The sequence below is a fragment of the Chaetomium tenue genome (assembly GCF_020726465.1).
Source record: "Chaetomium tenue strain MPI-SDFR-AT-0079 chromosome Unknown F5144scaffold_3, whole genome shotgun sequence".
NCBI lineage: Eukaryota > Fungi > Ascomycota > Sordariomycetes > Sordariales > Chaetomiaceae > Chaetomium > Chaetomium tenue.
The window spans coordinates 1,382,661-1,408,390 of NW_027117331.1; the positions used below are offsets into that span (position 1 = coordinate 1,382,661).

The 25,730-nt window shown below is 57.5% G+C and overlaps 9 protein-coding genes across 9 annotated transcripts; 6 read left to right on the forward strand and 3 right to left on the reverse strand.

Moving 5' to 3' along the window:
• Nucleotides 1-1,148: 1,148 nt before the first annotated feature.
• Nucleotides 1,149-3,800, forward strand: F5144DRAFT_591439 (uncharacterized protein; the record flags this gene model as incomplete). The annotated part of the gene is made up of 2 exons (XM_066790276.1): nt 1,149-1,590; nt 1,645-3,800. The coding sequence occupies 2 exons, from the start codon at nt 1,149-1,151 to the stop codon at nt 3,798-3,800; spliced, it is 2,598 nt and encodes an 865-aa protein (XP_066644502.1).
• A 1,271-nt stretch (nt 3,801-5,071) lies between these two features.
• On the forward strand, nt 5,072-5,809 carry F5144DRAFT_546354 (uncharacterized protein; the record flags this gene model as incomplete). The annotated part of the gene is made up of 3 exons (XM_066787408.1): nt 5,072-5,225; nt 5,285-5,509; nt 5,697-5,809. The coding sequence occupies 3 exons, from the start codon at nt 5,072-5,074 to the stop codon at nt 5,807-5,809; spliced, it is 492 nt and encodes a 163-aa protein (XP_066644503.1).
• A 1,173-nt stretch (nt 5,810-6,982) lies between these two features.
• Nucleotides 6,983-8,279, forward strand: F5144DRAFT_171095 (uncharacterized protein). The gene is made up of 2 exons (XM_066782615.1): nt 6,983-7,292; nt 7,353-8,279. Exons 1-2 carry the CDS (start codon nt 7,062-7,064, stop codon nt 8,073-8,075), a joined length of 954 nt encoding a protein of 317 aa, XP_066644504.1. The 5' UTR covers nt 6,983-7,061; the 3' UTR covers nt 8,076-8,279.
• F5144DRAFT_170863 (uncharacterized protein) lies at nt 8,279-12,067 on the reverse strand. The gene is made up of 3 exons (XM_066782614.1): nt 9,998-12,067; nt 9,313-9,900; nt 8,279-9,202 (listed from the first exon to the last, which is right to left on the reverse strand). Exons 1-3 carry the CDS (start codon nt 11,858-11,860, stop codon nt 8,483-8,485), a joined length of 3,171 nt encoding a protein of 1,056 aa, XP_066644505.1. The 5' UTR covers nt 11,861-12,067; the 3' UTR covers nt 8,279-8,482.
• Nucleotides 12,068-12,446: 379 nt separating this feature from the next.
• Nucleotides 12,447-13,391, forward strand: F5144DRAFT_600981 (uncharacterized protein; the record flags this gene model as incomplete). Its single annotated transcript, XM_066791116.1, has 2 exons — nt 12,447-13,163; nt 13,209-13,391. The coding sequence occupies 2 exons, from the start codon at nt 12,447-12,449 to the stop codon at nt 13,389-13,391; spliced, it is 900 nt and encodes a 299-aa protein (XP_066644506.1).
• Nucleotides 13,392-13,937: 546 nt separating this feature from the next.
• On the forward strand, nt 13,938-19,851 carry F5144DRAFT_546358 (ankyrin repeat-containing domain protein; the record flags this gene model as incomplete). Its single annotated transcript, XM_066787409.1, has 8 exons — nt 13,938-14,041; nt 14,093; nt 14,130-14,390; nt 14,450-14,686; nt 14,748-14,859; nt 14,927-17,300; nt 17,620-19,516; nt 19,588-19,851. The coding sequence occupies 8 exons, from the start codon at nt 13,938-13,940 to the stop codon at nt 19,849-19,851; spliced, it is 5,250 nt and encodes a 1,749-aa protein (XP_066644507.1).
• Nucleotides 19,852-20,279: 428 nt separating this feature from the next.
• F5144DRAFT_611008 (60S ribosomal protein uL1) lies at nt 20,280-21,386 on the forward strand. Its single transcript, XM_066791680.1, has 5 exons — nt 20,280-20,396; nt 20,452-20,530; nt 20,591-20,634; nt 20,688-20,936; nt 20,996-21,386. Exons 1-5 carry the CDS (start codon nt 20,378-20,380, stop codon nt 21,256-21,258), a joined length of 654 nt encoding a protein of 217 aa, XP_066644508.1. The 5' UTR covers nt 20,280-20,377; the 3' UTR covers nt 21,259-21,386.
• A 1,091-nt stretch (nt 21,387-22,477) lies between these two features.
• On the reverse strand, nt 22,478-24,185 carry F5144DRAFT_171233 (NUDIX hydrolase domain-like protein). The gene is made up of 3 exons (XM_066782616.1): nt 23,699-24,185; nt 23,441-23,632; nt 22,478-23,337 (listed from the first exon to the last, which is right to left on the reverse strand). Exons 1-3 carry the CDS (start codon nt 24,057-24,059, stop codon nt 22,640-22,642), a joined length of 1,251 nt encoding a protein of 416 aa, XP_066644509.1. The 5' UTR covers nt 24,060-24,185; the 3' UTR covers nt 22,478-22,639.
• A 357-nt stretch (nt 24,186-24,542) lies between these two features.
• F5144DRAFT_566779 (uncharacterized protein) lies at nt 24,543-25,392 on the reverse strand. The gene has a single exon (XM_066788565.1). The coding sequence runs from the start codon at nt 25,302-25,304 to the stop codon at nt 24,777-24,779; it is 528 nt and encodes a 175-aa protein (XP_066644510.1). The 5' UTR covers nt 25,305-25,392; the 3' UTR covers nt 24,543-24,776.
• Nucleotides 25,393-25,730: the final 338 nt, after the last annotated feature.

The window sequence follows — 25,730 nt, forward strand, 5'->3', positions numbered from 1 at the left end:
AAGCAATCTGATGATGACTGGGTGGGTGGGAGGTTATCTCGTTCGAACACGTTTGCTAGAAGGTTGCTGGGATGGCAAGATCTGTGGTTTTGGGTAGGCACTCTGCTTTCAGTTAGTACTTAAGCGATTTATTTTTTGCGTATTGTTGATTGCGTATTGTTGATTGCGTTTTGGTCCCGGCCAAATGGCTTTGTTGTTGTCTGAAAGCATGCATGATGCATCTGTGGTATTTGTTGTTGTGAAATGCATTTGTGTCAGCCTAGACGGGCTCAGGAGTAACACGTTGTCAACTCCGGAGAGCAGTAGGTAACCTTGCTTCCCCGCTGTGTTACTGACACTTGCAAGTAGAAAATGAGAGAGGCCCAGCCATGCCATCGCCACTCGGTATGTAGTATTCGCAGTCTCACAAGACAAAGTTTGTTCAACCCACGGCGACAGGGCAAAGCCCCGATTGGCAAGAATCATCAAGTCATTCTGCCTCGTCACCGAGCAAGGAACAAGGCCCTTTTATATTCTCGCTGTTCCAGGACCTCGGTGTGCACCACAGATGCAAGCCGGCCCGGCAGAGTGGCCTCGGTGATCAAAAAGGGGCTAGCTTACGCTGAGAGGGCGATCGGCAATCCCTGTCTCCCGCCCCCCATCCACGTTCTGCCCGCCTGAATTCCCATTCGGTCGCTCGTTCCAGTTTAGTCCCTCGAGGCTGAGCATGGGGGATTGTCATGGCCGCCCGCCTTTAAGATCAACGTCCGCCCCGCATGCGACGACGACAAGGGTTTCTCTTGTGTCTACTCCCCATCGAGGAAAATACCATCTTGCACCGACCGGTTTTTGCTGTGATATTCGGATATTCGCCCGTTGTGTATTGGAAATCGGTGTCTTGCACACACGGAAACCTGTGCTTCGATCCCCTCTCTCACAGCCCCCGTCAAACCGGACGAACACTACCACCAGACTCCCCGCGCTACGTTTCGCCGCCCCTGACCGAGGACAAACAACATCCTTCGGTGCACTCTGGCCACGGTTGACGGCAGGTGGTGGTGGACAGCTACGACACAGGCTCGAACAGAGCACACGACGACGAAAGACAGGCAAACACAGTACAGCATCGCTGGATCGGTGCAACCAGCACCACGGTAACCCCAGCAGCCATGGCATCGGCATCAGTCTCGTCGGGTACATCGCCACTTTCGGGCCTCGAATTTGAGTTTCCCCCGGATTCGACGCGCGAACAGGACGAGGCCTTTTGGACGGCGATTAGCAACCCCAGTTCCGGATCACTCGGGCTCTTGTCCAGCCCGGCACACAGCTTGGGGAGTTCGTGGGCCGTCTTACAAAATGGCCAACTTGTGGAGCTACAACACCCTTCGCCAGCAGCTCTGCCATCGCCTTTGCATGGAGACTTTGACCAGCCGAGCCCTTATTCAACGGCCGTCGAGCAGAGCAGGAGTGGTGTATATGGGGACGTGAGCTTCTTCCACGGGTTGGATAGCCAGGGGCTGGAGAATCACGGCTTGGAGAATCATGGACTGGGCTTCATGCCTTCGGTCGAGGCACCAGCCGAGCTCGTGTTCGACCAGTTCAACGGTGAAGGTGTGTGGGTATTGGGCAGGCTTTTTGAGAGTGGTATGCTGACCATCGCTATAGACTACGATGCCGTGTTCAACCCTTTTTCTTCGGCCAGCATACTCGAAGAACAACAATCACAGTCAATCGAGACGGGCCATTTCGAGAACCCGCAGTCGGCCATCAACGTGCCACCATGGGAACCCATCAACCTCAGGGGCAATCACGAGATGAACACCAACTCCCACGTCCACGCCCACACCCACACCCACGCCCACGCCAGCAGCAACAGCAGCAACCACAACACTCCCCCGCCCGCCAACGAAGCCTCCCCCATCTTCATCATCGAAGACCCAAGCTTCATGTCCGGCTCGCCATCCCACTCCCACTCCTACTCCCCCTCCCTGCACTCCGTCTCGGTCAGCCCACCCGCCAGCGCCGGCCCGCACTCCCCCGCCCAACCGCAGATCAAATTCGAACCCGGCCTCCCCGACCGCCGCAGAACACCCCCGACCTCCGCCCCCAAAACCATCCCGGCCACCCGCAAACTCAACACCAACAACCGCATCCAAAAACCCCGCCGCACGCCCACCGCCCCCCACCCCTCCCCAACCTCCGCCTCCCCCACCTCCTCCACCACCTCCTCCACATCCGCCTCCTCCACCGCCGCCTCCAAATTCCTCATCGTCACCCCCTCCTCCATCACCCTCAACACCGCCACCCAACCCAACCTCAACCCCTTCGACTGCGTCGACGCCCTGGCGCGCGGCCCCACCCAGCGCGGCCGCAAAGGCCCGCTGGCCACCGACACCAAGCAGTCCGCGCTCGTCGTGCGCCGCATGGGCGCCTGTTTCAGCTGCCACGCGCGCAAGGTGCGCTGTGACAAGGAGCGGCCGTGTAGGAATTGCGTGAGGCTGGCGGGCAGTGTGCCGCAGGTGGTGTGCTGGCAGTTTGGGGATTTTACGCCGGTGCTGTTTCCGGGGTTTATTAGGGGCCATTTGAAGAGGGAGGAGGTGGTCAGGTTTGTGGAGGGGAATGTGGAGTGTTTTAGGGTCGGGGGGGTCGAGGTGCCGTGTACGGTGGCGTTGGTGTCTGGGGTGGGGTTTGGGAGGAGGAGCGTGCTGGAGGTGAGGGCGAAGTTTTTTACGGCGAGGAGTCCCGATGTGTTGCAGCATTGGCATGTGCAGATGGGGAGGAATGGGATGGATTTGGCGGCGAGGGGGGCCGCGCCGATTGGGTTGGAGATGCCGAGGGGGGAGGGGGGGAAGGAGGGGAGTGATGGGCAGAAGGGCGAGTTGAAGAAGAAGTTGAGGGAGTATATCCAGGCGTTGGTGGATGAGCCGCGGTTTGCGGAGCTGGTTACCCCCGCGCCGCAGCATACCGAGCTGCCGAGGAAGGTGTTACGCATTGTGCACGACTACGTGAATCGGTGTGATGTGCCTATGGTCCGCCGGGCGCTGTCTATCTACGCCATGCACTTTGTTATGACGAGGCACCTCTGCCTGACGCAGGAGAATATTGTCGAGCTTCAGTCGACCGGGCTGGTGCCGCAAGGGGTGCCGTGGGTGACGCCGCGGGTGCTGAACCGGCAGATCAAGGCCATCGTCGACGAGATGCTGTGCCGGGAGATGCAGCTGCTGTTTGAGAACTTCAGCAAGTCGCTCAAGCCCAAGCTGCGCAGGGAGTGGGCGCCGTGTCTGGCCTCGTTCCTGGTGCTGTGCCTGTTCATGGAGTCGGTCGAGATGGCGGCCGACCTGTTCGTCATCTCGGACAACGAGATCAACCTGCGCCGCCACTACGCCCCCGCCTGGCAGCGGTCCTTCGTGCTCGGCATCAATAGGGAGATCGAGAACATGCCCTTCAAGCAGTTCGCCTTCCAGTTCCACCAGATCTACCAGACGCATTCGCGCGACGCCGCTGCTCGCAGCTTCAACCCCCTGATCGACGATGCCTGCTTTGAGCTGGGCGAGCTGGACCGCGAGGCGGGCGACATGGTGCGGAAGCTGAGGCGCTTCATCGACGATGACTGTGAGTTTGCTATCCTCGGATGTTTGCAAAGTGCCGTGCTAACCAAGACAGGGTCTGAGCTGGACTACTTGACGGCCGACCCCATCCTGCCCAACATCGAGGACCACCCGTACCCTCGCAACGTGGCCTACAACTACACCGGCCGGCTGGTCGCCAAGTTCTTGCTCTCCTTCACCGACGAGAAGTACATCTTTGACGGGAAGACATAGGATGGCTGTGATTGGGTTGCTATTCTCTGGCGTTTTGGAGCATCGACGGGATTGTGCGAGTGCGAGAGAGATATTCCCAGGGACACACGGAACAAGGTCATGTTTGATACGATGAGACGATGAATAGAATGCAGCCTGGAGCACATCCAGGGTTTGTACACATAAGAATGCACAGCCTGTGTTGGTCATGAAATGTATGTCCGTTTTAGTCCTGCTACCGTACGGGTACAGCCCGGCAGCAGGGTGGATAGGACTGGCTGTCTAGGCCGTTGGATTGTTCTTCCACTGCGAACGATATAATAAGTTAACCTGTTGTGCACTGAAAGGCACAAAGGTAGGCAAATCGTGGTTTCGCTAAAAAGATGTCGCGGCTCTGAAGTTGAGAGCCGCGAGATTCCGAAGCTGTTCGGAATGGGAAAAGAAATGGTGCTTCCAAAAAGCAGCGATGCGCAGAGCGAGACCGCTACTGTGTAGGCATCGATCGTGGTAACGAGGAAAACCTTGGTGTGACTGATTGTGCTCTGCTCCGATGAGGTGACGGAGGACACCGCAACATAAAATCGCGGTCGCTCAGGCGAGAGTGTGAAGCGTTGCACACTTTTCGGGATTCCAGGTCCAGAACTTTTCGTTGGAGTTGTCAGTCCCAGGAAAGGAATTTCTTGAGCTCGCGATTTTTATTTGGCGAAGGTGGTGGGGCCAAACCCCAAATTGGCATGGTCCGTGCCTCTTATTGCCGGCCCGAGTCGTGCCGGCTACACCTGGCCCCGCCCATGCAGCATTTTCTGGGTTTAGATAACGGCTCAATCTGGACGTTGTTTCCTCTTTTCCTCTTTTTTTCTCCATACACTTTAGCACCATAAATCAACCGGTTTTGACATTTCTCACTCGCCATCGGTCATATTGCGTGCCAGAGAATTCTGGGTCTCCCCACCACGATTTCCTTCGGGAACCAGAGCTCGAGCCTCGATGGCCCTGTGTTCTGGTGGTGGGGGTTCCCGACATTCTTTCTTCACCACGAGTTCGATGTGCTGGGAAACTGGAAAACTACTAGTGTCCCAATATTCCACCAAACTAGCCTCATCCCCTCTGGATGTGTCCATATGACGGTGTGTCTCGCGGCTATCCACAGCCTGTGCTCGCGTGCGAGGTGCCATGTGTGCCCGTTGTCAGCGACGGGTTGCACGGCGAGGATTTGACAGGATCTCTCCATCTGCCTGCTTTCTGTCTGCGCGATCGAGATGTCCGTTTTAAAAAGGCTCGGCATATCCGCCATGGCATGGCCGTGTCCCGCCGCAATGGCCTGGCCGTGCCCCGGCTGCCCGGCCAAATCGCGGCGTGGCGGCAGGTTGCAGATGGCCATGGAATCTAGAAGGCCCACCAAAGGGGTTTGGGGATACTGGCACTGCACCTTCACAAAAGGAGTAGGTAGGCCGGTGGGTTCTCGCAGCTCCTGAACAGTCACCGTCGTGCTCACGAACGGCCAGGAGTTGGTTCCCGTCAGAAGACTCTGCCACCCGACGGGATCGTCCTGTCTGGGCAAGACTCGTGGTTCACCCGTGCCTTATCAGCCACTCTTCTGTTCCTGTTTTGGCTTGAGTTTGCGTTCTGCCTACCCGTTTCGGTCCGAGACCACTCGATCATCAGCCTGCGACCTACCCCGCGTGGCCACCTTCTCACGCTGTATCGTGTCGTTAGTCCATCCGGTCTCTGTATGCCGTGTACGGTCCGCGCAGATGGCGTAGTAGCTGGCCCCTAGCCGTGAACGTCGCTCGACTTGTGAGAGAAGACTGATAGGAGATGTAATGCTTGGCCGTTGCTCGAGAGCCAAAGAGGCCGGTTCTCTCAAAGGAGCATGGGCTGTAAAACGTCCCGTTGCATAGCCTGAGTTCCGTACAGATGCGGCTGCTATCTACCGCTGGCGACGGGAGGGATCCTGTGTGCTCAGCAACATGGTTGGACGGCGGCGACTTGTGCGATGGCTGCCACCTTGGTTCTTCGAAACACTCTGAGTCGGGAGCGTCGCCTGAGCATCAAACATTTCCTCTCTAGTGGCGTCGTCGCGGTCATGAACAATGGGCCCTACGCATATAAGAAGGAGCTGAACTGACGTCAAGAAGGGGTAAACCAAGATCCAAACCCAACATCAAACCACCAACTACTTCCAGCTCCTTACATTTTGGCCCCTGGCCGTGATCAAAAGAAACCCAGTACCAACCACGACCCCCCACGAAGCACCATGCGTTTCGTAGGGCTAAACATCAGACCGTCACCGAACCATAATCCCGCCCCGGTCAAACCAAGTAGTGGGCCCTCCAGTGAACCCGAAGGTGTGCCTTTTGATCCAGGTATGTGTACATCCAGTCGCCGTCCCCTCGGACTGCCAAATGGGGGACATCCCCTGAATAGCCTTTGCTGTTGTCGTTTCCCCACTGACATTCGTTGCCCCTCAACAGGCTATGGATACCAGCAAGTACATGCTGGGCGGTACACATCTCGTCAATCTGAAGGTTTTTCCAGCAGCAGCAGCAGCAGAAGGAGGCGCTTTGCCACCTAGGCTTGAGTTCACCTTCGATCCTCGGTGTAAAATGTGCCGAAAATGGCCGGACCGGGTTACTGCTTTCGTCACTTGCGTCTACGGTTGTGGGACTGGAAGTTGGTGTGTCGGCAGGGACATTTAATGCCATGTAGTTAGGATTCACGGTGTCGTTCAAGGGAGATTTAATATCACATCGGTACCGCTACGTTGCCGACGTACACGGGAATATAATGTCATAGGGCACGTTAAGTGTCTTTGTCTCTTTCTCACTCATTTATTCTTGGGCATCAGCAACGATGTGATGACACTCTTCATGTGATTTCTACACCATGATACCTCATGGCAGATACTCGTCTCTATGGCGACAATACTTGACACTTTATAAGTTGAGAACGTGGCGGTTCGACTACAAGACTCTCTCCTGTCCATCCACGGGGACCAAGTCGATACGCCATGGATTGACCCGCGGCGTAGCAAAAAGCGCCTTCGGGTCCGAAGCCGCATAGGGGATGACGGCCGGTATGTCATCTTCTCCTGGGAGACACCAGTGAGTCTGGCTCGCCAACGCACTGCCTCATAGGCCCTCCGGAGTCTTGGCGCCCCGAGGGCTGCCTGGGGTCTCAGAACATGCTCCCTTTCTCGCTGTTTTGTGTTTGCAACCCGCAAACACGAGCGTCATCGTCGTTCCAGCACTAACAATTTATATTTGTGTCCTTGTCGATTCAATGTCTCGACGGGTTCGGTACCACAATTCCGAGCTCGCAAGCCGACCATTTTATGATGAAGCGCCGATGGTTGGCCCTCCCGATTGTTCGGAAGCGGCCTTCAAGCAGCCCCTTCTCCGGCGGTGCCCGTTTGATCTCGAAGCCATCTCGTGGGTTGCTTTGCTAAGCGGTGGACTTGACGGGCTAGTCTGGAAAGTTATGGTTGGCAGCGAGGGACCTTTCGCTGTCAAGGTAGTGCGTTAATTGATGCCCTCACGTCCATGTTGGCGGTCGGACTGACACACTAGCTAGTTCTGGGACACCAAGCCACCGCCAAAGTACATGCTCTACTACGCGGCTGAGCGAGAGGCCCAAAACGCCGCTCTCCTTGAGAAGCTGGCAGCTGCGGTTAGTCATGACACAGACACTCTTCCCATACGAGTGCACGCTCGGCCGGCTGGCTTTGAGGACGCCATTGATAATCTGTTGGCGTTTTCCGCCGAGGGTCGTCAGAGGCGGCAAGTGAAAGACGCCGACGGGGTGCAAATTTCATCCGTTCCGCGCATGAAGAAGTGCTTCGGCTGGCTGAAAATCGACGGCGAATATCTTCACAACCTCCCACAGCGGCGACTACGCCCGATACCCGTCAGATTACCCAAGTACGGTGACCGTTGTATAGTGCGCGGCCAACGGCACTTTGCCATCATGTACGAGTACATTCCGGAAGGCGACAACGACACGGGCCAGATGCAGGAAGTCCTGGATTTCCTCTGGCGGGCTGGTTTTGAGTACACCCAGACGCTTCAAAAGGAGAACTGGAAAAGCGGCGTGCTTGTGGACCTATCTGACTTCAGATCCCCTCTAAATGACTGGTGGCATCCGAAGGGATATAGAAGGAGAGATGCCAGCCGAGCATTCTTACCACTCCCTCCGCCGCCACCACTTTCCGATTCAGAGAGCGACTCGGCCATGCCATCATCCGCATCCCCTGTATCGCCTGTATCGGCCTCCTCCTCCGATAGTAAAGACGAATAGCGAGTTGCATAATCACCATTGCACGAGAATGCAGACTTCGCAATGCCGCAACGGCTGCGCCACTCTCTTCGCATTTGCTGGTGAACTACGGCAACACCGGCTTGAGACTCACAGGAAGATAGGTAGCTGGCCATACTGTGTAAATCTGCAAGGAGAGGCGCTTCATATCGACATACTTGGAGCAGCTTGCCACATAACCAGTCGGCAAATACATTTCATGGGTTGAACTAGATTGCTGCGTATTTTGTTTATTTAGAAGGGGATGCTCATAGGTACCTTAGAGAATCGATGAGCGAACTCCAACCCTCAACGCGGCAATTATGATCTTTCATAACGAACATAAGGCAAGACGCCCTTAACCGAGGTGGAGAGGTTGTCCAACATGACGTTCTCGCTGTACCATTCGACTACCGAATAGGCAACGGCAGGGAGCGAAACCCGACAAGCAGGTGCTTGGCCAAGTCGGCAATAGTGTCGAGCTGGTCGTCCGGCCCGTCGTCGGCCAGCCTCCTGGCATAGGCGCCGAAAACATCATCAACGACGATAAACTTGTTGAGGTTTGCGGCCGAGTCCTTGCTGGTGCCGATGCGCTCGCGGAAGATGCGGCTCAAGATGGTGCGGTTCCTGACGACATCCAGGTCGTGGACCATGAGGGCGCTATCGTCGGTGCGGCCCTTGCTCAGGTCGTGAGCCAGGCCGATGCGCACGATCTCGAGTACGAGCGCCGCGAGCCCTGCTGCGAGTGCCGTGGCTACGCTACTGGCCGTGTGCGACTCGGGCTTGTCAGATGGTGCCATGTCATTGGCCTGCCGTACGGGGTCGTCCTCGAGGAAGACCTGGTAGCCCGGCAGTGCGAAGTCGAGGCTGCTTGCGTCGGGCACGAGGTCAAACACCTTTCCCGAGGGCAGCGCCGCGCCTACGCGGAACGTGATGTTGGGCCGGCAAGCGTGCGGAAAAGTGCGGTCGCCAAACTGGCCACGATCCGACGCGCTGCAGAACATCAGGATGCCTCTCCGCGCTGCCGCGTCGATAGCCCCCTCCCATTCTTTCTGCAGCTCGGGCTTCGGGACACACGTCCACGACATGGAGATGATGTCGACGCCCTCCTCTACGGCATGATGGATTGCCTGTTTGTCAAGGATACCCAAGGAATTATGTGTCAGCCGCGCTGGATGGGTGTGGGTGCGTACACCAAGGGATGGAGAGGGATGGCCGGGGAACGGAAGTGAAGACGAACCTTTATGGCGCTCTCGGCGTCGATGAGAATTTTGGTATCATCGGCTTCCGTTGTTCGGGTCTCCAGCTTGATCACGTATATGACAGCCGTAGGGCAGATGCGATGGATGAGGCGAGCCATCAAGGTCCCGTGGCCGGCTGCTGAATTCCACCACGGCCACACCCTGCGTCCATAGTCGTACGCGTGAAAGCTCTCGCCGGTGAAGCTGTGGTCGGCCGATTCGTGGTGAGGTAGATCCACCCCGTCGTCGATCAGCGCCACGACCACGGGCTTCAACAACTTCGGCGGCGAGCTAGGCCCTTGCTGCGGCAGCTTGAGGTAGCGGAAGCGGCTCACAAAGTCGTCCATACACTTGATCCACTGGTGCGAGTACACCATACGGCCACCTTCTCCCATGTTGTTTTTGCCTTGGCCGGCGCCGGGTTTGCCTTTACCCGCTCCGCCACCGCCGCCGCCGCCGCCGCTGCCTCTGCCGGCCACTGCCGTGTGGTCTACTCTCAAAGCTAGAGACCCTTTCTCCCGCGAAGTTTCCAACAAGTGCTTGAAAGTCTTTAGGTTCTCTTCCCTTCTCTTGTCGGAATCGAGAGTCTGTGCACTGTATAAGCATGGCATTCCTGGCTACCAGGTAGGTACACTTGCACTAAGGAGAGAGAGAAGATAGCAGTGGCTACTTATGCAGACATACCTCGCGAGCATACAAGTACACCTTCTCGAGCGTTGGGATGGCCCACAATCCAGAAGGTCCGGACCAGGCCCGGAGGGCAGAGTTGTTTCCGCTCCACTGCAGGTGCACCTCGCGGAGGTGACCCCCGACGCGGTGCAGGACGCCCGCGTCGAGGTCCACCTTCTTCCAGTCCAGTACTTCGACCTTGAAATCGCCAATGGCCTTTTCTATTGCTTCGTCGCTGTGTGTCTGCGGGCCGTGGTCCTCAACGGTGACGGATAGGATTCGCGATACCCCCTGGCGTCTCAGCCAGCCGAAGAAAAACACCATGCCCTGACAACCGCCGAGGGATTTGTCTACGTAGCTACAGGGACTCTTGGTATTCGGGTTGATTTTGCCATGGCGGAAGTAGACATATTTCAGGCTCTGGTCGAACTCGAGGTGGTTGAACTCGGCCTCAAATTCGGCCTCGGTCATGGAGTAGTTGGCACGGCCAAAGTCGAACCAGAATGACTTGCCTAGGATGGGTGAAAGAGAGGAGTTAGAAGATACAATCAAAGACGCCCACATGGGAGCAGGAGTTGGAGGAGGGAATATATTACGCCTTTGGTCTCGAATGGGTATATGTAGGTACTTGACCACATCACCCGGCTTCTCGTTGCGCAAGTGCCATAGCTTCAGTTCCTCCTTGATTTCATTGAACTGATCATCGTGTTTGCCGAGACCGTCGACAGTCTGCGGTACCCGCCCCTGCCCGTGCCCCTTGTCGACTGTTTTGATCTCGAGTATGTCTTTGGCCGTACTGGAAACCCCGGTGTTTCCTTTAGCCTTGGGCATCTCGTCGGCTTTGGGACCTTTTTCTTTGGGGCCTCCCTCGCGGTCTTGGAATTCTAATGGGACCAGGGTCTGGGTTCCTCGCGGAACCTCCGTGTTCGCCGCCCGGTCCAGTCCCAAGGGGCGGAGAGACCCCCTCCTGCCCGTCGTGTTCTTGGCCTGTTGCGCCGATTCCTTCGCCTTTTCTGACCGAGTGTACTCCTGGTATTGGTAGACGGAGAGGCCCTTTGGACTCGCGGTACGCACCCTCATGGCTTCGGGCCCGTACTCGAGTAGCGCCTTGACCAGGGCAACCTGATCTGCCGGCTGCTTCTCAAAGCTGTCGTAGGCCACAGCCAGGTGCAACGGCGTGCAGCCGCGCTTGTTGGTTCTTTTAAACGCCTGTTGTGGCGCGAGCCGCACCAGCTCGAGGCGGACTTCTTGGGGCAGACCCTGCTTCTTCACGGCCATCTCCAGGCACGTCTCCACGCTGCCGTCGTCGCAATCGATCTCAGCCTCAAGTTCTTCACGGATGCGGTCGAGGAGTTTTCCGTCGGGTATCATCTTGCACGCAAGGATAAATGCGTAGTTCTTCCCCTTGATGGCAACCGAGAGTGGCGTTCTGAACTCGTTGTCCAGGTAGCCGATGAGTCCGAGGCTGGACATGAGGAAGTAGGAGATGAAGGCCTTGTACACCATGGACTCGACACTGTTACTCTTTCCCGCGGGCCGCTTCTGCGCAAATATGTGCAAGATGGTCTGGCCATCGCGCGTGCGTTTCCGCAGTTTGGGCTTGAAGTTCCTGATGACCCCCTCGCTGAACTCCTTGAGAGCGCCCATCTGCTCCCTTGTCGGCCTTCTGCTCATGCTCCCGCAGAGATCTATCAAGCCTCGCATTGTCTCGTCAACAGTCCCTCTGAATTCCTCCTCGACAGGATCTCTCTCCTCGTCGTCGATCAGTTCCAGCTCTCCATTTACAGTATGGGACCCAAAGTTCCAGGCTAGGTCCAGAGAAATACCCTCGGGCTCATTGCTCATGTCGTTTCCAGCAATCGCGTTTTTGAGGGTCATCAGTCTGGTAGATATGTGCCTGGTTGGCCACGCTTGTTCTTTGTTGCGTATGTGTATGTGTGTATGTGTGGCCGTGCAGAGGACGAAACCGGTAACTCGATGGAAGGCAAAGGTTGAAGGAGAGGAAGGGCGCTGAACTACTTAGAAGCACAAACGATCTAGGTTGAGTGATTTGCCGCGGCTACTGGCCAAAATTCTAAATATAAGAGACCACCCAACCCAAGAAACACGTTGAGCAAGGAGTGGTCCGCGGGGTTGGCAGCCTCGCCTCTACGATGGCGGTACCATGTATGTACCTCGGCCTTTTGGACTGTTGTGCTACCATGCATGCAGCGAGTCCCCAACCTCTGTTCGCCGAGAGGGTGGGGCGAACCGCGCACAACCTTCCCCCTCCTCCTCGCTCTAGCTGAGGTACATGTGGTGTACTTACCTGTGTGCCTATCCATTATGTCAAGCGAGAAGCGCCGACGGGAAGTCAACATCAAGCTGCCACATCTGGCTGTATTATAAGACCCAGGGCTCAGCATGGTCCTGCAAACACACCCTACTTCCAATCCAAACCCATTTCCCTCCCTTCCATCTCATCATGTCGTCAACGTCGGAAACCATGCCTGCTGCTGGCGGCCACGAAGTCCCTCTGCTCTCCGTCAATGTGCCTCTTATTCCGGTTGCGGCCGACGAAGGCGAGGATGGGTTCCGGGTCGAGAACACATCGCTGGAGGACTGGCAGCGTGAGGCTGTGATCGAGCGCACGGGGGCCATCGACATCAGCTGCGATCTGGTCGGGGTGCTTCACGGATGGCTCGGCGAGGAGTCGGAAGAGGGCCCCTTTGCGACGCTGATGGTATTTCGATTCCGCTTCGACCCCAAGAAGCACGCCCGTCGCGTCATCCGCTGCAAGGCCACGGTCGAATTCTCGTCCATACCTATGCCTGATGATGGCGCGAAGACAAGCAAGCCTACAGTGGTTGATATTGCGCCGGGCAACCGGCTGGAGATAGTGCCCACCACAGACCCCGAGGAGATCAAGCATGCGCTAAACGTCGACCTGGCACTCTCTGGCGTGCCGTTCTTGACGCCTAGTATCGGCGGCTCCTTTGAGCGCAGCAAGCGGCGCGATAACCCTGATGCGACGACCGTCTCGGGCAATATCAGTCTCGCGCCCGGCGTCAACTCCGGCCCACGCAGTTGCGCTGGGTGGACGCTGCTGGAAAACGCAACGCGCAAATCAGGCTTGCCCGATTCGCTGCGGGTGGCCGTGGTGGTCAAGCGGGTGGACAGGCATTCCAAGTTCAAGGGCATGGTGCGTATGGGCTGCCACGCCGACTTCAAGACCGGCCTGGGCTAGTTCTTTGGCAGCTTTCCCATCGACGACCCGGTCCTGTTCAACCCGGACATGCCCCCGCAGGGTGTGCTGTCGCAGGGTTACTCCCGCGTCAACATGGGTACCGGCATAGACTTGCAATCGCTGATGGATGTTACTTTCCGCACCGAATATGTGGGCGCACTCAAGAAAACCGCGGCAGCCTGATGGACCGACCCCTCCTGGCCCTCATGCCCAAGGAGGAATTAGTAGTTCTCTCGTTGGAGGAAGAAGATCAGCGAAAAGGCTACATGGTTGCGCAAGCATTCATGCCACCTCTCTCCTGGATTGGACAAAGGACCGAGCCTTGGGGTTGCACAAGGCGCACCAAGCCAATAACACCCCAGCTCATATGTATCAACGCACCTTTCGTGTTTTCGCGCATTTCAGCTCATGCCAGTACAATGAGATGTGACAGGACCCCTCATTGCCTTGTACTTGCCATGTACTTCTTATAATATATCCCTCTTGGCTGCTCTGGGAGCGGCCAGACAGTCGCCTGCTGGCGAGCCATGTCTTCGTCGGGACGGTATCTGCACCGCGGAATATTTTGAATGCTGTTCGGTCAAGCTCTGCCGGGCCCTTAGGGATCGGTGCTTCACTCACTCACTCGCATGCACACTGTACTATGTGGACATAATACTCTACGCACAACGCGAGCCCATAAGGTATCGCTTTCTCACAAGCGGCACGAATAATACTCGGGTTGCAGCCATGGCCAGCCCAGAACCGCAAGACTCAATCAATGATGACAGAAGCTGGCTGGCAAGGTTTGGTCCGGTTGGTGGTAGCGAGGTGGATGGCGACCGCGAGGTCGAGTAAGTCGCTAGACCTAACACACGCTCAGATGCTGATTCTTAATGACATAGTGTGATCTTTGTCCGCGGAATCCACTAGACTCAAAAGTTTCCGGAAATTGTTGGAATCCCGGGGACCTTGCTTCAGGTGTTTACCTACTCGACCGAAGCCATCACCCACTGCGGTGGCCTCGACGACTTGGCTCACCGGCTTCTCCTAGATGTCCAACGACTGAGGGCACGCCAAGAATCCGATTGGCCCATCGCCTTCGTGTCCCACGACTATGGCGGCACCATTGTCAAGAGAGCCTTGGTCATGGCCTCTCGGACCGAGTCGTTTGGTAACCTGCTTCTGTTCACTTGGGGTCTTGTAAGTCCGCCACAAAGCCCAGGCAGAAAGACTTCGTCCTACTGACTACTTTGTCACAGGTGTTCCTTGGCTGCCCTCAGCGTTGCGATCGTGCCAGAGACCTGGAAGATAAGTTCACCAAGCTCTTGCTGCTTGAAGCAAAGTCCAAAACCCACCATGTAGCGGGCGTGACTCGCCTGGCCAGCGTCATGGCCGAGACCACCCGGGCCACGAACGAGGAGTTTATCAGCGCCAATCTTCTCGCTCGGTTCCTCCTCCTTGCCATATATTCGACTCACAAGGACGATTCACTGCGGGTAAGTCCCTGTCACTACCACTAGAGAGAAATCTTGGCCTCAGGGGTGTTAACCGACTCAGATTTTCGACAAGGCTGACGTCTGCTTCCTTGTGCCCTCTGAAGCTCGCTGGCCGACCAAACTCAGTCACCAGGAACTCTCCGAAATCAAACTTTATCATGGGTTTCCTCTAGGTGAGTGACCGGCCACTGCCTTGTCTAACGATGGTTGTTCGGTGCCATTGACCTCCGTCCTCGCTAGGGGTCAAAAATGCGGCGAAAAGGGAGGCCCTTGTCCGGTTGTCATCCCCAGTCTATCCGCCATCAACCCGCACCCCCGACCGCTTGCAGCTAGGCCGTCTCGGAAGCCAACTCTCGTTCCAGGACTTCCAACAGATGAGGGCGGGCATCTCTGTTCTGGAAGTGTTCGGACATGGGGATGTGCGGACAGCTGCCGAGTACATTCTCAACAATCTGGAACCTGCTGACGAGCTGCGGAGTGATGAGACGCCGAACGCACCACGGAACTTCCTACAATTTTTCCAATTCAACTCCCACGACGCCCGTTTCAAGAACATTGGTTGCATGCTCCGGACCGCAATCGCTCAGGTCGCCAAACTTATCAGCCGGCCCTCTACCACCAACGCATTCCACAATCACATGGCGGAGCTGGCCGAGAACTCGACCGTTTGGGCGGACGGAGAGATGTACGACCTTTGGTTGTATCTTGTTGGGGTTATCGACGGGCCCGCGGTATGGCTGGTCCTCGCCTGCTTCGACGAGTGCGACGCGCGGTCCCGCAACTGGTTCCTTTCGAGACTCTCATCCTCCATCGTGGCCACCGAGCTTTCGTTAAAGCTGATCATCACTCACAATCGAACTGACAAAGGTGACGAACTCAGGATGGCTTTGTCGCGCCTCGGGCAGGGCGCGGTTTCGCCCGAAACCCATCCGATTTTGTACACCCTTGACCTGGACAAGCTCGACTTCACCGCCTCGACAAGCCAGTACGAGAGACCCCCGGCGCCCCTAGCCGCCCGGGACCCGGAGCGATACCCACAGACCGCAGAACTATTCTCAAGAGTAGCGGACATGCCCGAGGTCCACGACGCGCTGGCGCCATGGATCGAGCTCAACAGAAAGGGCACCGAGCAGATGGCGGCCACGCTGCAGCAACAGCTCCCCCCTCTCTCGTTTACCTCGGTCTGCAGAGCCATCCTAGACGCGGTTCCTGAGCCGAAACAGCGCTGGGCTCGCGAGGTCATGACGTGGTTGGCCTTGTCGTTCCGACCCCTGACGATAGAGGAGGCTGCGGCTGCGGTTGGGTTGGGAATTTCCAACAACAACAGACCATGTTCTGGTAGGGACTTTGTGGCTGCTCTCCGCAAAAACTTTGGGGGTTTGCTTTATATCGTCCATGGCGAGGTAAGGGGAGGTCCAAAACTTTGGCAGGCAGTCAAATCGGGCGCCGCCAGAGGACCAAGCGCCCAAGTTCCCTGGTACGAGTTTCTTGCCGAGGATAGCCATGATGGCCACTGGGAGATTGCAAAAAAGTGCCTGCAATACCTCAGCAGTCGGGGCATGCAACACGCCCTGGAGAAGCTGAGCTCGACCGGTCGAATTTGGGCAGAGGACGCCGCCCAGAATGATGAGATCGAGCTTCCTGACAGGAGGCTGTTAGCCTATACCACGGCGAACTGGCCTCTTCATTATCAGGAGAGTAACTCCTACCAAGAGAGCAGCTCCTCTCCTGACAGGTTCACCGCATCGGATTCGCCTGACCTAGACGACGATGTCGTAGACTTCCTAGATAATGACATGCTAAGAGAGCCATGGGCGCGCGCCTACTACCGCACTGTAACTCATAGGCCAGCAGAGAATGCAGCCTCGGAAACATTTCCTCCGCTTCGAGTCTGTGGTCAAGTTGGCTTCGGCCACCTCCTACGCCACTTTGGCGGCGGGTCTGGGAAGCAGGCTTGGCAACAGGCGGCGATGGAGGCGGCGGCACACAATCAAATCGATACCTTGCGCTTGATATTCGCTACCGAGCCCACCGCGGCCGACGGTTTAGACCCCGACAAGGCGATAAGGGCGGCCATGTCATCCAGTAACGAAGAGGTTATCCTCGAAGTATTAGACAAACTACCGGCCAAAGCCGATGGCGCCGCGCCAGCCTGGGCTTCGGATCTTCTACTTCAAAGCTCGAGACTGGGGTTTACCGCCGTCGTCAGGGAGCTCCTAGGCCCTCCCTGGAACGCAAGTCACAGTAGTGCTGGAGCAGGGGCCTTGCAGCCCCTACACTACGCCGCCAGGGGCGACCATATTGAGATTGCAAAGCTCTTGCACGGTGCCGGTGCAGACATGGAAGGGACGGTAGCCGATGACCTCAACCCTCGCCCAAGTCCCCTCATAATTGCATGCGAGTATGCTTCTCCGCAAGTTGCCAAGTTTCTTGTCGAGCGCGGCGCCAGGACGGACATCACAGCGGGGGATAAGGATCGGACACCGTTACAGTTTGCAGCCGCCAGTGGGTGCTTCCCTGCCGTCGAGAGCATTCTCAGCTATGACAACCTCGACCGGTACGACTGTAATGGGGAGCACCCGGTGGCGTTGGCCATAAACCGAGGCTACTGGCGGTGCGTCGAGATGCTATGTCGTCTGGCGGGCGATTTTGAGATGGTAGTTGATAAAAAGACGTTGCTGGGCCATGCAGTAGAAAGCGGGGACGTCAACATGGCCCGCATGCTACTTGGGAGAGGGGCACAGCTCCAGGGGCAGCATACCGAGACTCAAGCAACCCTGTTACACAGAGCCGTAGCTCGGAATAACAAGCAGATGGTCGCCCTCCTCATCGATAACGGCGCTAACGTCAACGAGGAAAGTGTCCAGGGGCGTGCCGCTTTATGTAGCCGCAAAGCAGGGGTTGACTGAAATGGCTGAATATCTCCTGAATAGGGGCGCCGAGATCGACAAGAAAACCGCCGACAGGGAAACCCCAGCGTACCGTGCAGCGCATAGGTCCCACGCGGAGACACTGGAGCTGCTGCTGCAACGGGGCGCGGACCCAGAGGGGAAAACAACGGAATCTGATGGGTTACGGCCGATCCATATCGCCTACGACAGCGCCGAGGCGACAATGGTTCTCTTGCGGCACGGTGCTGAATGCAACAGGACAAGTCGCTGGGGTACGCCATTGTTGATGGCGGCGATGTATGGCTATCCTGATACCGTTAGGGTTCTGCTAGACGATGGTATTGATGGTCGCCGCGAGAGATGCGACCTTGAGGCGGAGAACGGCAGCGGCGCCACAGCGCTGACAACAGCGGTGTATGAAGGAAATGAGAATATCGCACTTGCCTTGCTCGATGCCGGCGCCGATGTCAACCGGGCGATGGGTGCTCATTACACTGCGGGTGGTGAGAAGATCCGGCCATTACACGTGGCCGTCCAACGCGGCAGCGAAGCCCTGGTAGACAAGATGCTGCAGTGCCGGGCTGATGTGAACGCCCGAGACGCGACCGGGGACACGCCGCTGCACCGGGTAACGAGCTCTACATCGGTCAAAGTCGCTCGGGCGTTGCTCTGTGCGGGCGCCGACACTGAGTCTGCCAACGACAACGGCTATACGCCCGTGTGGAACGCGTTGCAAGCCGGCAACGCAGCCATTGTCCGGCTGTTACTGGGGCCGCGCGGTCGTGCCAAAGTCAACCTGATTTCCGGTGGGCACTATAGCGATGGCACGACTGGAAGGACTGGTCTCCTCCGGTGGGCCTGCATCCACGCCGCTCCGGACCTGGTCGAGGCCGTGGTCCGGCTCGGCGGCGCCGACGTCAATGTAGACATCCCCGGACTCTACGGCACGCCACTCCAGTCCGTCTGTCACCGGCTCGCCGGGGCATCAGCACAGTCGTCGGGCCCTTGTACAACGGGAGATGCCACCATCGCCGCTGACGATATAACGCCCCTCGCCGCTGAAATGATCCGCCTGATCACGCTCCTCCTCGAAAAAGGCGCCGAGTTGAACCCGTCAGTACCGTCCAAGGGTGCGCTCGGTTACGCCGTCAACGCGGCCTGCCTAGGGGCACCCTTCGGCGTCGTGCGGTTCCTGATCCGCGACCGCGGCGCGCGCGTTGATGTGTGCGACACGCCGGCCCGGCGCACACCGCTCCACTTGGCGTGTTATCGCGACATCCGTTTTGTCGATGCTGTGTTGTCCGGCCACACAACCCACACCCGCACCGGGGAAAAAGCAGGGACTGCCAGGCTAGAAGATGATGCCGCGGCGGTCACTAAACTGCTGAGCACATCGAAGGATATTACGGGCCGCCTCCCCCTGCACTATGCCGCAGCTAGCGGTAAGCCGGATCTCGTCCGCCACGTACTGGAAAAGCTCGGTATCGCCAAGCCTGGGGCGACAGCAACAGCGACAGGGACGGCGGCAGCTGGTGCTTCTAACCTCCGCTCCATCATCAACTCTCCAGACGCTCGAGGCTGGACACCCCTGTACTGGGCGGCGCGCGCCGCGCCCATCTGGCCGAACAATTTTGACAGCGACGACAGTCAAGGAGACAAGAACCATGCAGCTGTCCTGCGCCTGCTCATCAACCACGGCGCTGACCCAAGGGCGGCCACGGCCCAGGGGCCGTCGACTAGACGTCAGCCACATCAGGTGTGGACGCCACTCGACGTCGCTCATTACCACGACGCTCCGCAGGATGTGCTAGACGCGCTAGACGCGCTCGCGGTGCCTGCCAACACGGGCGATGGCAAGAGGGGTTTGGTTCGGAGGAGAACGTCGAATCTGAAGTCAGAAAAGAAGCGCCACGGGTCGTATTGTGATTGCTGTTTCTTAGTGAGTTTTTCTGCTCCTCGCTACATCTCTTACTCTTCAACGAGAGAAAGAAACTTAACTGGTATCTCTAGGCCGTAGTCGGGGCCGCTTACATGTGCATCGAGTGCGAGGACTACTGTCTCTGCTTTACGTGCCATGGCTTTCACGCCGTGTTACATCCCCCGCCGCATGGCGTCTTCATCGACGTCGGTGTCGACGACGACTCGGATGATGATGAAGACAAGGAGGAGGGTGTGCAAGAGGAGGAAGTGGGACCCTTATCGGACGGTACAGGTCTGCGACACGGTTCAGAAGACGGGGCCATGAACGAGGGAGGCAGTTCATCAGCCGGGTAGCGCTGGGAGGTCGAAGATAACGGAGAGATCATGCCGCGGACGTCTGATGCGCCTTGATGTTGCGCGCTTGATTTGTTTGCTTGACGTTGTGATGATGTTTTGTTGAATAGAGAAATCATGGGGCCGCTCGAGATACGCACAGCCGCCACTGCTGTTGCTAATGACTCCTGCTTGGCTGCTAGGTAATACCAAATGGCCCGGTTTTTCGGTCGGAGAAAACATAACTGAGTCTTAACGTCGTCCGTGAAATAACTACAGGCAGTTGATGTTTTGGGCGGGAGGTATTGTGGGCACACAGCTGGTGACCTGGCGACCAGCTGTGGCCAGCTGTCCCACAAATTCACGGCCAGCCCGAAACGGACTAGCGTAACACATGCTGCCGCAGGCACCCCGCCGTCTGTCCCACATCTGAAAATGCCCCAGTGAACTCGCAAATTCGTTCCCTCAAACCTCCAACTTCGCAACTTCTCGTCCACGACGCAATAAACCTCACCTATAGAAGAAATTCTACTGGAAGACGGCCAACATGTCTAAAATTACCGTCGGTATGCGATCACAGCCACCCACGACTCTACGATCCCCAAACTGACCAATTTGCAGCCGGTGTGCGTCAGAACGTTGCTGAGCTCCTCGAGTACAGCAACGAGACCAAGAAGCGTAACTTCCTGGAGACCGTCGAGTAAGCCGCCCGCACGAATGAGTGGAACCACTTGGAAATCACGAACTAACAATCACAAAGGCTCCAGATCGGCCTGAAGAACTATGACCCCCAGCGTGACAAGCGTACGTCGAATGACAGCGAAATGTGAGCGACTGCAGTCTAACCCGACCACCAGGTTTCTCCGGCACTGTCAAGCTGCCTTCCGTTCCCCGCCCGAACATGGCCATCTGCATCCTGGGTGACCAGCACGATATCGACAGGGCCAAGCACGGCGGTGTCGATGCCATGAGCGCCGACGACTTGAAGAAGCTCAACAAGAACAAAAAGCTCATCAAGAAGCTGGCTCGCAAGTACGATGCCTTCGTCGCCTCCGACACTTTGATCAAGCAGATCCCCCGTCTGCTTGGCCCCGGTTTGTCCAAGGGTATGTTCAATCAGCAACTTCATACTGGCAACGGCAAGAGACTAACCATCCACCCACAGCTGGCAAGTTCCCTACCCCCGTCTCGCACGCCGACGACCTCAGCGCCAAGATTACCGAGGTCAAGTCGACCGTCAAGTTCCAGCTCAAGAAGGTTCTGTGCATGGGTGTCGCCGTCGGCAACGTCGGTATGACTTCGGACCAGCTGATCGCCAACATCATGTTGGCCATCAACTACCTGGTCTCTCTGCTCAAGAAGGGCTGGCAGAACGTTGGTAGCCTCACCATCAAGGCTACCATGTCGCCCCCGAAGCGCATCTACTAAGCGGGGATTGATGCCGTGACGGAAAGAGTCTGGGCCCCTCAGGCCACTCGGAACATAATTCATAGCATGGTTGGACCTCGCGGGCGAAAGCTCGGTATCATGGTTAATGAATTAATGTTGTTCTGAATCTTCCTGGTGACGGTATGTGATTGTCTCATGCTTCGTAGGGTCGAAGATTGCCTTTTCCCACTGCTGTTTAATGGGCGCGACGAGCTTGTGACTCGATGACTCGGCATCATGCCTTTCGCAATTAAGTGACCATTGTGCACCTTGAGGAAATCCCAGCCAGTGGCTTGATAAACCACTCTCTTTCTCAGTCTGTTCACGCGTAGGCCACGTAATAACCGGAGAATGGGACGCGATGAGGACGACCTTTTACCCTCGCCAACAAAACGCTCGCACTCTACAAGTCATAAACCTGTTGCCCGGCGCATTGCGGTGATGGATCCAGTCGCTCGCTCACCCCACCCCTCACAATTCGACAGGCACAGGCACACAACACACACACACGACAAAAAAATGGGAAACACAAAAAAGATCTGTCGAGACCACCCCACGGCCACGGACCTCGGCGAGTCGCCGTCCGCAGCTATGTATTAAGGGAGAGATGGTCTAACGCACCCCTTGCGGGACGTTGCTGTTGGAGGCCGGGAACGGAGGAAGAATCATCGAGGAAAGAGACTAACCCTCAGCAAGCCACTGTGTGGAGCCGCCGGTCAACAACACCACCAACAACCCAGAACGAGAAACAGAGCCCGTCTATCTTCCGCTTCACGTGGCGGTGCAGGGGAGACGGACGGGGTGGTTCTCGCTGGGTTGGAGGTGGTGTTGCTGATGAGGGAAGGAAAGGGAAAGAAGGAGGAAGTTGGGAGGTGCGAAGATTTTTTTATGGGCGTTGGCGGGTGGGGCGCGGGGGCCGTGGGTGGGGTGAGAGATTGGGGGGTGTGATTGGTTGGGCTGGTTAGGGCTTGGCTGGAGCTCCGCCTGGCTGAGGCTGCTGCTGGTTGAGCCTGGCGGCGCAGATTGGGATCCATGCCGATTTCGCAACACCATTCATTCAGTTTGCAAGTTGACTTCGAAGTCCTTCGCTATGTATGTGGGCGTGGAGCTGAGGATTCCTTTGTAATTTTTAATGTATTTTCCTTCTCCTTTTTCCGAACGATGGGGATTAAACAGCTCCGCCATGCAGGAACCCGAGCGGAGCTGGCCTGCTTCACAATGCACGCAAGTCGCTGTGTTAAATGCTTAAACCTGAGTTTCTGTATTCCAAGGCTACAAGAACGAATGAATGTATATTTGCATCTCACACCCGATAGCCCCTACATCATGTCCATTATGCTCTATCTCTATCCGTTCTATAACGACCTCCCCTCTATATTTCCTACATCTTCGGCTGAACCCACCACTGCTCAACGACAGCGGTTATCAAGCGATTCGCAATGGCCGTCTGCGGCGGCAGCCTCAGCGCGCCCTCGACATACCCCTCGGGTGCGCCCTCGCCCATGTTGCTCGTCCCCAACACCAACGCCTCCTTCACCTCCTCCAGCGGGAACCACTTGGCGCTCTCCAGCTCGGCGTCGTGGCCCAAAAAGATCTTCTCCCCATCCCCCGGCAGCGCCTGGCCGATGGCGCCGATCATCAGGCTGGCGGGGAACGGCCACGGCTGCGAGCTGTGCAGGATGACGCGCCCCACGGTCACGCCGCTCTCCTCCCACACCTCGCGGCGCACGGCCTCCTCGATGGACTCGCCGGGCTCCTGGAAGCCGGCGAGGGTGCTGAACCAGTACTGGGGCCAGCGGCGCTGGCGGCCGAGCAGGACCTTGGTGCCGTCGGCGCTGACGATGGCCATGATGACCGTCGGGTCGGTGCGCGGGAAGCTGTGGTTGGACACGGTGCCGCGCGTCGCGCACGGCCGCCGCTCCCGCGCCGGCTCGCCCGCGGGAACCCCGGCTCGGTCCGTCGGCGGGCACACCCGCTTCGTGCCCGCATGCACCGAGAGTGTAGGCTGCCCGCACTGCGCGCAGAAGGGCGTGCGCGCGTTCCAGTCCACCAGGGCGCGTGCTTGGCCGTACATGGCGGCTGGGTGGGGTGCAGTGTCAGTATCATCGCTGAGTTTATCAAGAGGAGGGAAAGAAAGGGACAGAGCGAGAGGAGCGTGTAGTAAGAAAGAAGGTAAACCGACCGTGCCCCGCCTGCAGCCCCATATGCCGCGGCGTCGCCTCCTTGAACGTAAACCCCCTCTCCGTCACCCTCTTAACCAACTCCTCCGCCACACCGGCCTTCTCCCCCCTCGGCGTGACATCCACCGCAAAATACGGCGCCCCCCTAAAATCCTTATACACAAACCCCTCTTTCTGCAACTCCTCCACCCCCTGTTGCTGCTGTTTCCCCTCCCCCTCCCCAGACACCCCAACATCACCCCCCACCAAAACCCCCCCATCATCCACCCCCAAAAACACCACCACCACCCTCTCCACGCTTGAATCAAACCCCTCCACCATCTCCGCCTCCTCCCTAAACAACTCCTCCCCCGTCCCCGTCAACCCCACCACATCCCCACCCCCCACAAAACCCAGTCTACTCCCATCACCCTGCCGCGTCAGCGGGGACAGCTTGTTGAGCAGCAGGAAACGGGCGTCGGGGTGCGCGAAGGCGGCGCGGAGGAAGGTGGTGTCGGACCGCAGGAAGGAGAGCCGGTTGAGCGGGCTGCCGGAGAAGTAGTTGGCGGTTTCGGGGCCGTGTTTGAGGGTGAGATGGGAGGTGGGGGTGGGGGGGAGGGTGGGCAGGGAGGGGGTTGGCATGGTGGGTGGGTGGTGGGTTTGGTGGGTGGTGGGTTTGGCGGGTGGTGGGTTTGGGGTTTGATCGTTGGTAGTTATCTGGTGGTTGGTATAGTGAAAGGGGGATGTTGGTATGGAGTTGGAGTGGAGGTTGGACAAGGGGGAGGCGGTGTTGGAGAGTTGATGAAGAGGTGAGTTATTGTGTTGGGGGGTGAGTTGGGGGTTGGGTTAGGTGGGAGTTGGGTGGGAGAAGTGAGTAAAGGTTGGGAAATCCCTTTTATATCCGGCTAGAATTATGATACAATTCTGTGTAGTATGGGTTCTCCATGATGGCGGAATTTCCGGAGTGGGCGGGGGCGGGGTGCATGGCCGCGGCATCGGGACCGGCGCTCCACCGATGTCGCCTGGTCGCCCACCACTGACAGTGGGCGACTCTGATGAGTAATTCACCCACCGGCATTTGCTTATCAATGTGGTGGTATGGGTCAAGGAAAATCCCGTGGATCCGGAATGTATGTTTTAATGAGTATCTTGATTGTTGTTGCACTCACTATACATATACACAGACACAAACATTCAAATATATATAATCTAATGACAACATTACCTCCCTCCCGTCCAGGTGCTTCCGCTCCCACCATGTCCACGACTTATTCCGACGAAGAAAGCAGCGAAAGCAGAGAAAACAGACAAAACACCGACGCTAACTACATGTAGATAACCATTATTGCCCCCGCTCAATCACTCCCTTCCTCTGCCTGGCCAAACCTGCCAATCCCAAGGGAAGGGATCATGCAGTGGGCAGTCGTCGCGCACCAGGCCGAAACGACCGATCTCCCGGCAGATCATGCAGTCCGCCGGCGGGTAGGAGGCCGGGAACACGGCATATCCGGGAGGCCGGAGAAGCCACGAGTATGGCAGGAGCCCGTTGCCCTCGGCCCACTCCGTCTGATACTCCCCAGTCGGTAGCAGGTGGCAAGTGCAGCTGTGGATGGCGCTGTACCACGATAGGGTGAAGGGGCACCACATGACGAGCGGGGGGGTTCTTGCTGGAAGGCGAAAACGGTACCACGACGAGGCCCAGGAGTCGAGCCGGGACGCTGAAGGGGATGCCGGCGGGGGTACTGGCAGGCCCGGAGCCTGTGGCTGATCCTCCTCGGCCAGTGGGAGTTTGCGCCAGTGGTAGCCGGCAGGCGCCATTGGTACGCGATGGAGTTTCGCGCACGCGTGAGGAAGAAGAATCAAAGAGAAAGCCAGAAGGTCCAGCATGGAGCGTGACGGCAGGTAGTAGATCTGGGAACCCCCGACGGATAGCGCCAGGACGGAAGGCGGTCGGGGGTAGGAGTGGGGGGTTGGGGGATGTGGTGGCGCGCGAAGGGGGTTGAGGAAGCCCAAGGGACACGGATCCCTGGGAGGGGTTGGTGGCCGGCCGAAAAGGTCATCAAGCAAAAAGGATGGCAGGATGTCGGACTCGGGAGTCGGAATGCCAGGGGTAGAGGAAGGAGATAGAAAGGCGGGCATTGCGAGTTGGGCAAACGACGTTTGGTATTAATGGGGTGCCTAAGTCTTCGAGGGAAGAAAGGTGAGTCCGGGGTTGTTGTCTGTTGGGGGAGAAGAATGGGACAGGCCGTTGAGCTCCAGAGGAAGGGCAGCCGTACGTTTATAGGTACGCTAGCAAGAGTCATGACTCTCCGA